This window comes from Sturnira hondurensis, unplaced genomic scaffold (assembly GCF_014824575.4).
Source record: "Sturnira hondurensis isolate 20B ecotype Veracruz unplaced genomic scaffold, ASM1482457v3 Scaffold0015596, whole genome shotgun sequence".
Lineage (NCBI taxonomy): Eukaryota > Metazoa > Chordata > Mammalia > Chiroptera > Phyllostomidae > Sturnira > Sturnira hondurensis.
Genome location: NW_028088227.1, coordinates 17,046,081 through 17,062,823, shown reverse-complemented (window position 1 = coordinate 17,062,823; position 16,743 = coordinate 17,046,081). Strand labels below are relative to the sequence as shown.

At 38.9% G+C, this 16,743-nt stretch overlaps 1 protein-coding gene across 1 annotated transcript; it reads left to right on the top strand.

The window, feature by feature from the left end:
• Nucleotides 1-10,861: 10,861 nt before the first annotated feature.
• TSPYL1 (TSPY like 1) lies at nucleotides 10,862-14,306 on the top strand. The gene has a single exon (XM_037065087.1). The coding sequence runs from the start codon at nucleotides 10,940-10,942 to the stop codon at nucleotides 12,251-12,253; it is 1,314 nt and encodes a 437-aa protein (XP_036920982.1). The 5' UTR covers nucleotides 10,862-10,939; the 3' UTR covers nucleotides 12,254-14,306.
• The last annotated feature ends 2,437 nt before the right edge of the window (nucleotides 14,307-16,743 follow it).

Below are 16,743 nucleotides of genomic sequence, written 5' to 3'. Positions count from 1 at the left end.
GGACTCAGGCTATGTCAAAGCCGAGGGGCCACGGTCCATCACATCCTTTCTCCATAGCCCCCCAAGTCCTTTCCTTGGGCCTTCACATGACCATGCCTGTCTTAGGGCATTCCCCCCTTGGGGAATCTTGCCTGTCATTGACTAACTGATCAAACATTGGGGCCAGGCAGGATGAAGTAAAAGGAGCAGAAGCGGCGCACCTGCTAGGGGGATAAGCTTTGTCTCCTTAAGGCTTACGGTCTGAAGGTTGCTCACTCAGCCTTAGCCCTGGGAGGGTTACAGCACCTGAAAGAAGGTAGGGCGGTTCCCAACAGTTTAGTACTGAATAAAGTCTCTTTCTAGAAGATGTAAAAGTCTCTCTTCACACTGTACACATCTTTCTAATAAAAACTTTCTGGACTAAGATTTATGAATAACAGCCAAATTTAAAAAGTGGCCGCAACAAAAACAAACTACTAACAGACTGGCAGTTCATTGAAATTCCACAATTGTATTTCCATCTAATATTGTGCAGTATCTTTGCCCATCACCAAGACACTAGCAGTCTCAGAAAACAGCAATATGTGTTAAGTACTTTTTTACAGACCATACTAATTGTACTTTCTCAACTTCATTTCACAGTATACTGTGGAACTATCCATTTCAACATTCATAACTGTCAAAGGCGTGCTCTGAAATTTTATCTTGGACATCTTTGGTGAGAAAAAAATAGTTGTGAAAGTTGTGTTCTAGTTTTGGGGATCCTATTTAGTACAAGTTGAAGGAGAGAAACCTCCCTCATTTCTATTCCTGTCTCTGTTGCTATGTCCGTCTCCATCTCTCTCAGTCTCTATATACCTGCATCTATACCTAATCTATAACGAAGTTTACATATTTTTGGATTATGTCCTTTCTGCTTAGAACGTCTTGTGATTCGTTTAGGAAAAAAGAAGCGCCCACCTACATTCTAAAGTAACTTACCCACATGCTTCTGCATTAAATAAACACTTAACACTGTAGAGAAGCCTCCAGAAGATTAAATCAGTTAGGAATTTCTGTTTGTTTCTTCTTCTTGAAAATCCTTCATGGTCCAACCAATGTACATTACAAATTCAGCCACAACTTGAATACTGTATATTTGTAACTCTCCGTTTACCCCCACCAACCTCCCTACCACCCACAAATGTGGCATTTCTTCTGCTTTGTGCTTCCTCACTCTGTTTGCCCTTAAAACCAGATATTCAAAAACACGGACGTTCTGAAGGGAAGGCTCTACAAACTGGCCAAAATTGGCTTGTACTCTAAAAATGTTGGCCTAGAGAGCCAAATATATTTTACTCATAATAGATGCAAGATTAATAAGCTCAAATGCTATGAAAATCAAAAGCAAGGAATAATTTTTTAAAATTCATATAGCCTTTCAAGGTGAGTTTACTCACATTTCCAGGTTAGCATGCCTTTGGGGCATTTTGTTCCCTAATAGCGCTCTAAACTCATAATTCCAGATCATTTTTAGTTGGCTCAAATAATTCTTAAAGCCAGTACAGGGAAAAACTGCTTTTTGTCCATCAATATTCAGTCCCCTCTTCTCCCAGAAGTTTAGGTGAGCACAAAACTGCATTAGCTAGAGACTGATTTCTCTCTGCCTCCTCTGCAGACTGAGTTTCGATATTAGCATGTGAGTAGATAGGACTATGGAATTCTTAGGTCACATAAGAAAACTCCTTGCCTTTACTTCTTTTCCCATATTTGTAACTTAACAATATTTAATCATTATTACCTACTTTATGCAAACTGATACCATCCTGGGAATAGAAACGCTAGTAAAAATGGTCATGTTCAATTTATTTCCAAACTATAAAGGATAAGTAAAATAAATTCATAAATAACTCAAAACCAGGCAAAACAAAACAAGTAATAATAATAGATGAACAAACAATGCCTAAATGTTAAAAAATACTACATGTAGGCTGAGTTATCCACAACTATTTTATTCAGGAGTTAAATGATTGAGAAGGGTGTTAGTGAAGAGATAGTGTGGGAGAGAATGGCTCCTCTTCCCTCTACCCACCCCTCAAAACACAGAAGAAGTCAAATGCCTCCCCTGTGTTTCAGAACTGGAACTGAATTAGCTAACAGTATTGCATGAACGCCAACTATCAGAAAATGTGTTGAATGCTTTACATGTTAGTGTAGCTTTCTAAAGCAGCTGTATCGAATGACCATAAATTTAGAAGTATAAAACCACACAAATTTAATATCTTAAGAGTTCTGGAGATCAGAGATCCAAAATGGATTTCACTGGGCTAAACTCAAGGAATCAGCAGGGCTGCAAACCTTTCTGGAGCCTCCAGGGAAAAAATCCATTGCCCTGCCCTTTCCAGCTTCTTTCAAAGCTAGCAATGCTGGTACTGTTCTTTCCACACCGTGTCACTCCAACCTCTTCTGCTTCCTTCTTCCGCTTTAAAGGTCTCTTCCGATTACATTGGACCCACTCAGATGATCCAGGAAAATCTCCCTATCTCAGGGTCAGCTGACTAGTAACCTTAACTCCATCTTCACATTGGGCAGATGATATATTAAGTGGTAAGGATGTAGATTGCCTCTCTCTTCTCAGAGTGCATTAGAATTATTTCCAAATTGGACTTCTTGTAGTTCCTGGTAACAAACCTTTGTTTTCAAGACTTCTTTCTTAAGATAGAACAGTAAAAACGAATGAAATACTTGTTAGGGCTCTTTTATCCCTGAGCCCATTCATCAGCAAATAAAATCGCTGAACCCCAAGTCTGAGAAGCTGGAAATGCTGTCCGCTTAGAAATGTCTGCAGTAGCAGAAGGTATTATTTCTTAAATCTGTCCCACATTTAATAAATGCTTCCACTGAGGGCACGTGTCTCATATAAGTGATATGTTCTGTTTAGATTAATGCATTAAATCTCCCATAGCTGTTTAAGTTAGTCTTTCATAAGTAATTTTGTCCTTAATACCTTTATAAAGTAATAGCCTGCTGTTTCTGTGGTATGGCATTTTAGTTCTTGCAAGCTCTCTTTTTTCTACCAGGTGAAGAAACTATGTCTAGAGCAGCATTTTCCATGGTGAAATGTTGTAAGCTGTCTGGTACAGTAGCCACTAGCTAGATGTCGCTCCTGAGCACTTGAAATGGAGTTAATGTAATGGACAAACTGAAATTTTCATTGTATTTATTTTAATGACTTTAAATTTAAATAGCTACGTGTGGCTCGTGGCTGCTATATCGAACAGTGCAGGTCTGAAACGCATGTTAAAACAGAGGAGCAGTAGACAAGTATAATTACTATGTCTTCATAGCCCATCGCTTTCTCAAGCTATCCAACTCTCACCCATAGCAGTATATAAGTCAAGTCTCCTTTCCTCCATGAAACTTACAGACCACTCTAATGCATGTGAATGTCTTTCTTCTCTGAACCTCTAAACACTTAAGCATTTTTATAATGGAATTTAGCATCTGATGACACCGTGTACAATAGTTTAATTTTAGTGTGTTTTAGCATAACAAATACAAAAATACTATCAGCTTGTATTTGTTGAAACCTTATAGTGCTAAACACTTTACAAACCTTATTTTCTCTTTTTTTTGAAAAAATGTTTATTTTTAGATGGAGAGGAAGGGGGGAGGGAGAATGAGAGGGAGAGAAACATTAATGTGTGGTTGTCTCTCAGGCACCCCCACCTGGGGACCTGGCCTGGAACCCAGGCATGTGCCTTGACTGGGAATCAAACTGGTGACTATTTAGTTCCCAGGCTAGCCCTCAATCCACTGAGCCACACGAGCCAGGGCTTATTTCATCTTCTTAATAGGCATGTAAAGTGTGTATTATAATCTCTATTTTACCAACAAAATTACAGCTCAGAGGGATGATATGACTTGTTTAGGTAAAACAGTTAATGAGTAGCAGAGCTCAAACTTGAAATCAGGTCCATGACTACAGTGCATACAGGTAGGGACCTTGTTAGAGAATGCAGGGTCATATGAGATACTCTGGACTGATTTAATTATTGGAAGCCATTAAAACAAACCTAAACCTTCTTGAAAAAACTATTTTATAATAATTACAGCTTAGTGAAAATTAAATATTACAATTCAATTTAAATTATGTATTTCATTTATAGTAAAAGATTACTCCCAAGTTCTTCCATAATAAAGGAGATGTATCACTTTCTTAAAGACCAATTGCTCCATCTAGTGAAAATCAGTGGGAACAGCATACCCACCAAGAATTTAAGATTTCCCGTAGGAGCTGTACCTTCCTCAGGGGGCTCTTGGGAATTAGTGGAACTGTATTTTGGTTACTTAAACACAATGAGGGTTTTATTGGCTTTCATTAGGTGGAGTCAGGAACGCTGGACGTCATGCATGAAGTTCTCATCAACAAAAATGTGGCCACTTCTAAGGGGGAAAACCCATTTGTGTGTTTATCTGAGCTTGGAATTTAACATCATTTTACATATAAAAACTAAACGTTTGCACTGTTTTACTATTCAATGAATTTCTCAGGAAGGAAATTATGGCACTTACTCTAATTTCATCAGTTGTAAAATATAGTATTATTTAAATATCACTAAGAAAAGAACAAAAAGAAAAACACTGCCAATTAAACTGACACAATGCATTCTTATACAAAATTTTTATTTTACTTTTAAATAAAGAGTTCTTGTACACTTATGTTAAACATAAATCAAGTATCCCGTAGGACATATATATATAAGGAAGAACAAAAGCAAAGTAAATTAAAGTATTTCCAAAACTTCTATTCAGAAAATTTTCTGAAATAGGTTTTGACATAGGGCTGTCAATAACCCATGTTTTTCTCCAACAGTATTACCCTCTCTGCTGACGACATGTTTCTTAAAACAGTGCTCAACTCTGGTGTCTAGTGTTTTCTTCAAAGCCATCAACACCAATTACGTAAGTTTTGATGTTGGTCCTTTTTTGAGCCTTCCAACGATATTGATGTAAAGTTTTCAGACAATAACAAATGGTTACATACCTTCTTTGGACAGTCCAGAAGTGAAATCAGTAACAATAGGAAGTTTGCACATGCTGAGGTAGTGACAATAAACCACATCCTTACTGACATCTGGCTGACAGCTCTTACAAGACATGCTAATTTCAGAAATGTAAAAATGTATTTCTTACAATAGAACAAATACAGGGTCAAAGCAATCGAGGGAAACTTTTTCTTTTCTAAAACTTAACCAAAATTTGGTCACAAATTCAGGAAATCTCGTCATCAAGAGTAATGCTAGTCACAGTATTTGAGCCACAAGTAAAAGCGACCAGTCTCCATCCATGGAGATTGTACCAACAGGTATAACTTTCTAACTACTTTGTCATTTATAGTACAGGCATGTTAATGCCTTTGCATATTAAAACAGACATTATTATAAACTGCTTTTATTTCTCTTTTATATCAGAGTCAAGTCATTTTATTGATGTTTTTCTGTTTATGTGCATAGGTAAGTTATATTATCTATGAATTTCATTTCAAGAAAGTAAAGACTGTTTAAGAAAATATTTGTTATGAAANCATCCATGGAGATTGTACCAACAGGTATAACTTTCTAACTACTTTGTCATTTATAGTACAGGCATGTTAATGCCTTTGCATATTAAAACAGACATTATTATAAACTGCTTTTATTTCTCCTTTATATCAGAGTCAAGTCATTTTATTGATGTTTTTCTGTTTATGTGCATAGGTAGGTTATATTATCTATGAATTTCATTTCAAGAAAGTAAAGACTGTTTAAGAAAATATTTGTTATGAAAGGGTGATGTGTGGTCGGAAAGGGTTTAGAAAATACTAAATTTAGGAATCATGTGTAGGGGACCGGTTTGTTTAAGTCTAGCAAACATGACTCAGCTCTGTATGGAAAACCTACAGAAGCGAAGTGGTGGGCAGGAGCCAGACCTTCAAACCGAGTTTTCCCGTGGGAATCAGGCCTAGGAAATGCATACAGATTGTTACAGCTTCCTCTTGCTAAAACTCCCTCACCCCGGTCTAAAGCAACAAATGTGTATTGTCTATCTTCAAGGTAATGTCCAAAGCCTGTGAGAGCTCTCCCACGGACAGAGCTAATCAGCTCATTGCCAAGGACAGAGCTAATCAACTCATTGCCATCCCCCTCCGCATGTTATTTTTATTTCCTTGATTGTACCTAGAATGTAGACAATAATATTCTATGTGATAGATAATAAATCTTTCTCTGATGTAAGACCCCAGGAAAACAATAAAAGCCTGTCTAGGCAAGGGTTGGGGCACTCCCCTCTTGAGGGAGTGGCTGAGGCATCCAGAGGCACTCTCCCCTTGAGAGAGTAGCCATGCCTGTCCTTTTCCACACAGGATTGTTGTCACCTGTGCATTGATTCTCGTCATAAGCCACAATAGGTGGACTCTGATGGACAGGGTCGGCCACAATCATGAATACATGCTTTTCCTGTAAACAGAAAGCAAATCCTTGGAGACATGTTCCTAACAAATATTAGTATGTTTGTGGATAGGGGAACAGGGGAGGAGGCAAGAAAATGTGTATTAATTTAACATTAAATGATAGTTTTATTCTCTTGTTTTAAGAAAGTGACCACATTTTGCACAGAGAGCATGAGCTCTTGAGTAAAACTACCTGGACTCAAATCATGATTCTACCATTTTTTATGTCATTTTGAGTGGATGACTCTGTCTCTCTTTGCCTCATTTCCTTAGTGAGTAAAGATCGCAAGAGCATTACCTCACAGAGTTCTCATAAGAACTAAATGGTGCAATACAGGAGATGGTGTTTATAATGGTGGCTGGTATGTCAGAAGCAGTAAATATATAAAAGCTATAATTAATTATAACCATAAAGTGTGTATGTATGTGTGTGTGTGTATATATATATATATATATATATATATATATATATATATAATTTCTGCAAAACAAAATGTCTGAACTGCTAAACTCCTTACCAGCTGAGAAATTACTCTCAATGAATTTATGATTTCTTGATATGATGGAAAGTAACTCCATAGTTTTGTGACTGTTTTATCACAGACTTGCATTAGAAATAATTAGACTATCTTCTGGGTAATGGTTTTTTTTTGTGTTTTTTTTTTGCCAACTGCCACAGAAGTGCTCTGTATTATACGATTATAGTCCAACATACAAATAGGTAATACATGGTGTGGCCAAAATATAGTCCCCCATCAAATAAAATGTGTTGCCAGTACACAGTACTAGTTTTTGTAAGATCATTTAAGGTTTTATTTTATTCAAGCCAACAAATATCATTAAAGATCTACCAAAACCTCAGCTCCAGGCAATGCTGAGTAAGTATAAAGAAAAAGCACTGTGCTATTTCATGGTAAGATGCTGGGGTCCTGGGATGATGACACTGAAATGTGTGAAAAAGTGGAGTCACTAAGAGGAAGAGTATAATTAAGTACTAAATTGCATGACACAGCTCATGAAAGTTGTAGGAATTCAGAGGAAGATTAATGAATTGTGGGATGGTTAAGAAAAGTTGTGCCCAGAAGAGAGAGGGAATGGAGCAGCTATTATATGTATGACCTGGTTAAGTTGGTTACCCTCTCAGCATTACTGTTTTATCCTTTACAAAATTTGACAATTTAATGCATGTAAAGTGCCAAGCATACTCTTAAGAAAGATAGGTTTGTGGTGGGATCTTAGAGAATGATATCTGCCTAAAGAGAGAGAGTTTCAGATAGCAGGATAACTCATGCATACTCCTTTTAAAACTTCAGGTTCAAAAAGGTAAGGAAAAACTTCCACAAATAATGGCCCTACTATTATAACAATTTTGTGTGGCAAATAATCACATTTATACTCCTGTGTGGTAAACTAAATCCTTGAGCACAAGATACTTCATGTAGGTTAAAATCCTACAGAGTTCCTTCTTCTACACAGAAATTCTTTCTTTAAACAAAGAAATGACATAGAATAAAGATATCTGCTTTTCCTTTTAAATCCTTGCTTCTCATTGGTCCTCCTCGTATGTAAAAGTGGCCATGGGCTCACTGTTATTTATAACAAAGAGTTATAATCATAATCCTTTCTCTACTGTGATTTTCAGATAATTAAAATTAGAAAAAAGTAAGTTTTCCTCATTTTCTGTAGGAAGTAAAGCAAAGATTACATATCACCACTTTTCCAATATAGAAAAACAGTAAGAGAAGGAAGGATTTCTCCAAAGTGTCTCAACACCATCTGTGGAAATTATACTTACCAGAGTCCTGATATCACTTACATGTATCATCTTTCATTGGAATTTTTTCCTAAGATTGGTTAGAGCACTAATTTTCCCAGGAAGCAGAAACAGAGAAAATAGGAGGATAGATAACATTATGTGGACAACATAATAGTGACTTTGACAAATAAAACTGCATCTTCTAGGATTGGTCAAAGCAGTGGCACTGTGTTTTGCTTAAAAATAGAAGGCATATTAGAGTAATAAAAGTTTCCATTTCAAGCCAAATTAAATTATTCCAGTTACAAGCCTGAGGATACTTTCATGGTAATTAGAAAGAAGTGGGCCTTGTAGAAAATTCTATTATTCATTCTTATCTATACAAAAGTAATCTCAGCTGTGCATCACAGGATCTGTATCCATAACTTGCAGAGAGAAATAAAATTAAGGCCTGGAATCATTACTTTGGCTTGTTCAGAACGAAAGCAGAGAATCGGAAATACAGTGTTGGTAGTTTCAGGCTTTCCTATGTAAACTCACCTACATATGTTGGTTTTTTCAGAGTTTGTCATACTGTGTGACCACACAAATATAAATTATTCGTAAAACAAAATTGTCTTTCCTGTGTTTCTTTAATGCTTTCATAGTCTTTCATGCATATACACAAATTTATTTTGACTAAGACTTTCTTCCTTGGCAAGGCAGGGCAGTCCTCCAGTTTCCTGATGGCATATAAGGAGGAAATTTGCATGCCCCTTACTTCTGCAACCACCAAGCTACAGTCAGGAGAAACTGTATTCTACTCATTTGTTCTTTTATTTAACATTCTAATAATCTATGCAACACTGCAAGACATTGTGCTAGGCACTAAGAAAAGAGTGGTAAACAAAACATGATCTTTCCGGAGTTCATGGTTTTCTCAAATATCTGTTGTGGTTTTGGCTTTCACTTTGTGTTCTATGTATTTCGTAAGTAGATTTCTGGTCTTGATAACCAAAAAGAAATTCGAAATATGATAAATAAAGCTGTTAGGCAGGGCCTCAGAGGAAGCAATTGGCAAGGCTGAAGGGGCTGCTGCAAGGGAAACTTGAACACAAAATGCAGCACAAAATATCAACCCAAAGGGCACCCATTTCATGTTGCTTCTGTAAGAAATTACCAGAAGCCTAATAAATTAGGCTTAAACCTACACAAATTAATGATCCTACAGTGCTGGAGGTTAAGCACTGTAAAATCAGGGTGTTGGCAGGGCTGCATTCCTTTGCAGGGTCTTTGGGGGAATGTTTCCTTACTTTTCCCGGTTCTAGAGGCTGCTGATTTCTGGTGCCTTCCTCCATTTTCAAAGCCAGCAGCGTAGCCTTTTCAAATCTCTCTCTCACTTTATTTCTTTCTCTTTCTTACCTCTGCTTTGATCATCACCTATTCTCAAACTGACACTAGCTTCCTTTTTCTAAGGAGCCATAGAATTACAGAAGATCCACCCAGATAACCCAGGATGATTATCCATTTCCAGATCCTTAAGCTCATCATATCTGCAAAACCTCTTTACCAGGTAAGAAACAGGTCATGGGTTCTGAAGATTCAGGGTTGGGCATCTCTGACAGCCATCATTCAGCCTACCATATAAGGCAAAGCAAATAATAAAAAAAAGAACGTTTGAATTTTTTGCACTTCTAGTCAACTAACTGCATGCTGGCCTCCTGCAAGTTTATTTTTTACTTCAAGACCATTCTGGATATCCATTTCAACTAGCTTTTCTTCATTAAAATGGTGGCAGCTCTTATTCTCCCCGCCAAACTGGTTATTTCTCTGAGGCCTTGTTAACTCTAACACCAGTTTTTTTCACAAGTCAACAATCTGAAAATAAAACCAGAGACGATGACATAACTCGTAAATGAACTCTATGCGCTGATTATCACAAATAAACACTTCATTACAGTCAAACCTTCCTATATCCTTGCTAAATTCTATGGGGCTGGAAATAGCTTTTCTACTTTCTACGGTGGGGGGCGATTAAGATTTAGCAAAATGATCATGGCTTAATTCTTGCAGACATTATATAGCACAAGCTCTTCTTCGATGCAGATTATAAATTTAGGTTTAGCAAGGAATAATACGCGTTACTTTAGCCGTAAAAAAGTCACTAAGTACCTTGTGCTCCCAGTGATGCTGTTACAGGCTAGAATTGGTATTTTCACGTCACTTCCACGGGAGCAAAGAGAAACAATTCATCTTAGTTTTAAAAAATACAGAGAAAAATTTTGCTTCGGGACATTATGGAATAACAGGGAACAGATTTACCTTCCTGCCTTACAACAAAATTACGGAAAACCAGGAAAACATGTTTTTGTACAAAGTACGCAGTGTAGCACAGTGACCCCTACAATTACCCCAGTTTACAAGCTGCAGGCAGTTCGCAAATGTATAACCGGTGGGGCCCTCAGCCCCTAAATCCACTTACATTCATTTACGTAAGTCAAATTAGTGCTCCACCGGATAAAAATCATTGAAATAAAATTAAGAGAACACGACCCAACCCCCGGAAAACAGCACAACCAATCCCGGGAGCTGTGAGGTCTCGCGTTATTGGGAGCTCTAACGCCATGACGTTATCCTCACGTAAACACTCGCGAGACCCGAGGGTGGGCGGTCCCCGCGGTCCGTTTACAGCTAGTGCGGCTGCTGCGAGGAAAACAGACATTCCTTAACCTGCTGGCGTCCTGGTTGCTACCACCATGAGCAGCCTGGATGGGGTCGACAGGACCCTTCTCCTGCAGACCGGCAGCTCCACTACCCCCGACCGTGCTCCGGGAGACCGCGACCCACACCCGTGCCTGAAGCTCCGCGAGGAAACCAAGGCGTCACAGGTGATGGCGGAGACGGGTGAGGGAAGCTTGGAGGCCGTCTTACTCCCACAGCCCCAGCTTCCAGAGGACCGGGAACCCTCCCACGACCCCGCGGGCTGCAGCCATATTCCCCAGATCCGAGGCGGTGGGGATCGCGGTGACGGAGCGACTGAAGCGGGGCTAGAAGAGGCTCCACTTCCCGCCGAGGGCCTGGAAGGCGAGTCGGTGTCCATGGCAACGGACAACAGCCAGAACAATGGCTGTCAGCTTGGTGAGCCGCGCGGCCGGGGTGCGGAGGAGGCCTTAGGAACCTGTAGCGCACAGAGCTCGGGGTCCGAGGTGGTGGCCGAGGCTAAGGCCGAGGGAGTGAACATTGAAGTGAACACCGTCTCCTTAGGAGCAGCGGATGAAGGAGTGATGGAAAAGGAAGGAGTGAAGGAGGAGAAAGTAGTGGAGCAGGCGATGGAGGTGGAAAAGCCCGTAGGTGAAGAAATGAGAATGGCGGAGGAAAACAGATTGGTAGAGGAGGTGAAGGAGGAGGCAGGGCCCCAGCCCCTGAATGTGAATCTCCGCATGAACCCTCTGGAAGCCATCCAGCTGGAACTGGACACTGTGAATGCTCAGGCTGACAGAGCCTTTCAACAACTGGAGCAAAAATTTGGACGGATGCGTCGACACTACCTTGAACGGAGGAACTACATCATTCAGAATATCCCGGGCTTCTGGGTCACGGCCTTTCGGAACCATCCCCAGTTGTCCCCCATGATTAGGGGCCAAGATGCAGAGATGTTAAGATACATAACCAATTTGGAAGTGAAAGAATTCAGACACCCGAGAACTGGCTGCAAATTCAAGTTCTTCTTTCGAAGAAATCCCTACTTCAGGAACAAGCTGATTGTTAAGGAGTATGAGGTCAGAACTTCTGGCCGAGTGGTGTCCCTTTCCACTCCAATCGTATGGCGTAGGGGCCATGAACCCCAGTCTTTCATTCGCAGGAACCAAGACATCGTCTGCAGTTTCTTTACCTGGTTTTCAGACCACAGCCTTCCGGAGTCTGATAGGATTGCTGAGATTATCAAAGAGGACCTATGGCCAAATCCACTGCAATACTACCTGCTGCGTGAAGGAGCCCGTAGAGCCAGACGTCGCCCGATAAGGGAGCCAGTGGAGATCCCCAGACCCTTTGGGTTCCAGTCTGGTTAAACTTTGCCCATGGGACTACCCTTGCACAAGGTTCCCTAACACCTGTTGCTGGACCTGTGCTTGGGCAACAGAAATGGGTATGCCTTCTACTTTTTCGTTTTCCTGACATTTCAGCAACGTTTCTTCCTGTGGACATTTAGTTCTCTCCTCAAAGATGAGACTTTCATGGCCATGCATCTACACTCTACACAGCCTGGCTTCTCCACTTCTCTACAGCCTTCATGCTGTTCTGCCTTACTATAACATGCTGCATGGCCATGAATCACATTACTGCTAAGCCAACGAGTGATGCTGTGAATTCCATTGCCTTTATGTGCATTGCTTGGACCCCTTTTGTTTCCAGGGCCTCTGGTCTGACTCTTACCACGTGGACTTCTAGCTTTATTTAGGAATGCATTCTACCCCCTCTGCTCTACATTGCAGGCATTTGGCCTGTGGACATTTCCAGGACATTAATGATATATCAAGACAGAGCAGCATTGGGCCCCTTGGTCTTTGTGATTTATGTGACTCCTTTGCTGCCCTTGTACATCTCACCTGTTGCCTGCTTCTGGCTGTGCCCACTCCTCTTGACTGCTGCCTGCCTACTGGATGAACATCTTTTCCAGACCATTGTCTGCCTCTCTCATTTTTGGTAAACCAGAATCCCCAGAACTGGTGGTAGACCCGTTTCCTTCTAGCACAGTTTCCTTTCCAGCCCTTCCATTCCTCTACCCAAAAGACATCTTGAGTCATCACCCCCTTTTTCCTGGATCCCCACCATCCAGGAACCCTACTGTCAGGCAAGTGAATGAAGTGACAGGCTAGACCTTTTCATCATGACAAGAATAAGGATGTGCCCAGGCTTTCTCAGCCTCAACTATTGAATTCACACAAAATCTAGGTACCTCTTTGTACCTCCTTTTCTCATCCTGAACATGATTGTCAGGATAGCAGTACACTTTCTTTCTGTGTCCCTTAATCTCAAAATAAAAATAAAGATAGCTTAGAAATACCTGCAAAAACCAGACCTTTTAGTTTTATTTGGCTCTCTCCATGATTTCCAGGGACAGGTTGTCTTGTAAAATAGAGCGCCACAGCTCATTCTTCCCTTTGCTTTCTTCTCCAGCCCCCCAGAACCTGGAGGATTTAAGGGAAACAGATCTAGATGGAATGAAAAGTGTTTCCTAGTTCATAATGGGTAGAAGAACTTAAAGAGGTTGTGATTGGTGCCTTAAGCGGGGGAAACTGATCAAAACACCAGGCAAATGGGTTGCACGCCGGTTTCGCAGTAGGGGGCACATGAGAGGCAACCACACATTAATGTTTCTCTCCCACTCTTTCTTCTTCCCATCCTTTCTATAAAATAAATAAATAAAATATTTAAAAAACAAAAAACCCCAGGCAGAAATGAGCCAGGTAAAAATAGGGCCTAAAATTAAGACTGGCTGACTAAAGAGTGTTTAAGGAAAAGGTTTCCCACCCCCACATGTTCGTGATGGGAGGAGAAATACTTTTTCTTAGAATTTCCATGGGAGAATTGAAGGAGACGGTGGAGTGTTAAGTATGTTGCTGAGAGAATAGTTCTTTAAAGAAACATGAACAACTTTAGATGCTTTCTCTTGTTTTTATTTGATTTGACTTAATTTATGCAGAAGATTAATATTGTGTCCTTTATTTAACAGTGTCCAGTATTTAGTAAAATCCTGTTATTTTCTGCTTACTGGGAAAATTGAGCTGTACAGGCTTTCTTTTAACAACATTTAGAAAAATAACGATCTTATTTTCCAGTAGGAAATAGAGACTTAAATGAATATTCATAATGGTTTTCAAGTTCTTGTTTCTGTCAAAACTGCATTTTTAGAAATATAAATAACTTGAACTTGTCAGATTCTCAAGACTTTGGAAATTGTTATCTTTGTGGGAAAATAACCTGGGGAAAATATGTAGCTTGGTTGTCTTACTTGATAATTGCTTTTATAACAACTTAGTAATTGTGTCTCTTTTCCTAAATAGCTTAAATACTTGGGAGATTGCTCTTGTCAAATTAGAAGTGTATCACTAGCATATTTATCTTTCCACATGTGCATGATGGTAAAATAAAACCATGTTATTCTGTGAGAGTTCTTATTTTTCACCCTGCTAACAAAGATTCTTGAAATTATTCAAGGTAACAGACTATGAAATTTAATAAAGTTCTTAAATGGATATCACAGGCATTCTCTCGAAATAAGAATAAAATAGGGCACACTACTACTCTGTCTTGTAAGGTAGGGAGTGATGTTGCTTTTGTTTGTTTTTAAATATCCACAATTGGGACTGCTTTTTCATCATGTCACTTTTTTCCCTTGCAGTTTCTGTAGCACCCCCCCGCCCCGCCCCGCCATCGTCTTTACTTTCTATCTGTGTAGATAATAGTCTCACATCATTCAGGTTTTTTAGTCACTTGTGCATTTAATAAGCACACATTCAGATAATTCTTATAAGTGACATACTCTTCTTTCTCAAACTTTTTCAGCTGTAAAAACTTGTTCATTTTTTCCCTTCAAACCTCACCACCTTCTATTTCTGTCAAACCCAGTAAGATTTGTCATAAATAACTTATGCTTTATAGTATTTCTATTCCCCTGTAGGGAAGATGAAAAAAATTGTATGTGCTTGGTGTACTTTTGGAGGATCTTATGTTGTAGAAAACAACACAGTAATTCATTGTATTGAATTCCATGAATATTAAGGCATTTTGTCAGGCCCCAGGAAGATAATGGAGTAAAAGAAGATAAAGTGCACTCCCTTTATTGTTAAAGAACTGAAGAAAGATGACACAGTGATACAGTAAAATACAAAGACTTATTCACATGTTTTCCACTCTCCCTTTTTAGTTTTGAAGTTATGTGGAAGTAGGGATGGGGAGGGTATGATAGGCCAACAAGTAATTGACACAGTGATACAGAAAAATAAAATACAAAGATTTATTCACATGTTTCTCATTATCCCTTCCTACTTTGAAAGTTTTGTGAAAGCAGAGGTGGGGGAGGGTGTTTTTACCTCCTTTACTGTGTTTATTTTAATGGTTTTTTGCACATAGCTGTCAGATAAATATTCACTGAACAAAATGAACAACTCAAATGGAGAAAAAAGAAACTTAGTACCCAGAAAGAATTTTGATGAGGTAATGAAAAGAAAAAAAGTGGTTTTCAAGGCATTTGTAAAATAGATGTCAAAAAATTTTGTGAAGCCTTTATTTAAAAAAAGCAAATTTCTTGTTAAGCTAGAAAAAGTCCACACACTGTAACTACCTTTCACTTCCCATCTGAACTGCATTAACTTGGTATCAAATTTCCTGTGCTCTGTTTCTGTACATCTCAAGGTGACTATTAACTGGAGATTGAAGGCCAGTAGACTGTAGACTAATGTGCTGCCTAGTACAGTAGCCACTAGCCACCAACGGCTTTTGAGTACTTGAAATGTGGCTAGTCCAAATTGAGATCTGTAAGTATAAAATACTGGATTTTAGAGACTTGGTATGAAATGTTAATTTTTTATGTTGATTGCATATTGAAATACTACTTTTGATATATTGGGTTAAATGAAATGTATTACTAATTTCTCCATTTTTTAAAATGTGGCTGCTGGTTAATTTTAAATTATATCAGTATGGTTCTAGACTTCTTGATGAATATCTCAAAGCATATAAAAATACCTAAAAATTAAACATAACTTTCTCCCCGTGAAATTTTTTGTTACTTAAGGGTTATCTAGCTTAAATTCAAGGTGGGTAAAATATAGCTAGAGGCCAGGGAGTAAAAAGGGTAAAATGAAATGCCTTCAATCTACTTGTTCTCAATTACCATCCTAGGATACGATATTCAGTACTTTGCAAAACATACTGTATACAACTATTTGGGTATAAGGTAGATCTAGGTGATATTGGTTCATAAGTCTCCAGCAACATTTATGACCTATAGCTTCATATTTTTCTAGAATAAAATGTTCTGTAATTTTTGGCTTACAGGTGTATGTGGAGCTTAGAAAATAAAGCAGTTTTAGTCATTAAATATACCACTTTGTGTATATTACATGGGCTCCAAGTTTTAGCAATTGGCCAGCAATAGGGAAAAAAATCAATCTAGTATTGCCTCAAGTCAATTCAATGCTCATCACGTGAAGAAGCACATTTTATTTTTGAAGATTAGCAACCTTGCAGCAATTATTATGTAATGGATACTATATTAAGGATTATATGGGATACTAAAGATTGTTCTGGCCCTTGCAGAACTCAGTATCTCATTGAAGGGATATCATTCCTTGGATGTTTTCACTAGCAAATCCCTCAAACCAGTCACACGCGCAAGGAAACAGGATTTATGTGGTCAGATGATCAGGACTATCCCCTCAGGGCTAACCTCTTTCTCCATGTTAATATATAATTGAAGTGCTAGATGGTATAAAAATAAGTATAATCTTTATCCATTTATTAGTATGGGAGGTATTTCACTTGTGAGCAGAACTTT

Excerpts from the sequence above, each read along its gene's own strand:
- TSPYL1 (XM_037065087.1), top strand. The coding sequence starts at position 10,940 with ATGAGCAGCCTGGATGGGGTCGACAGGACCCTTCTCCTGCAGACCGGC.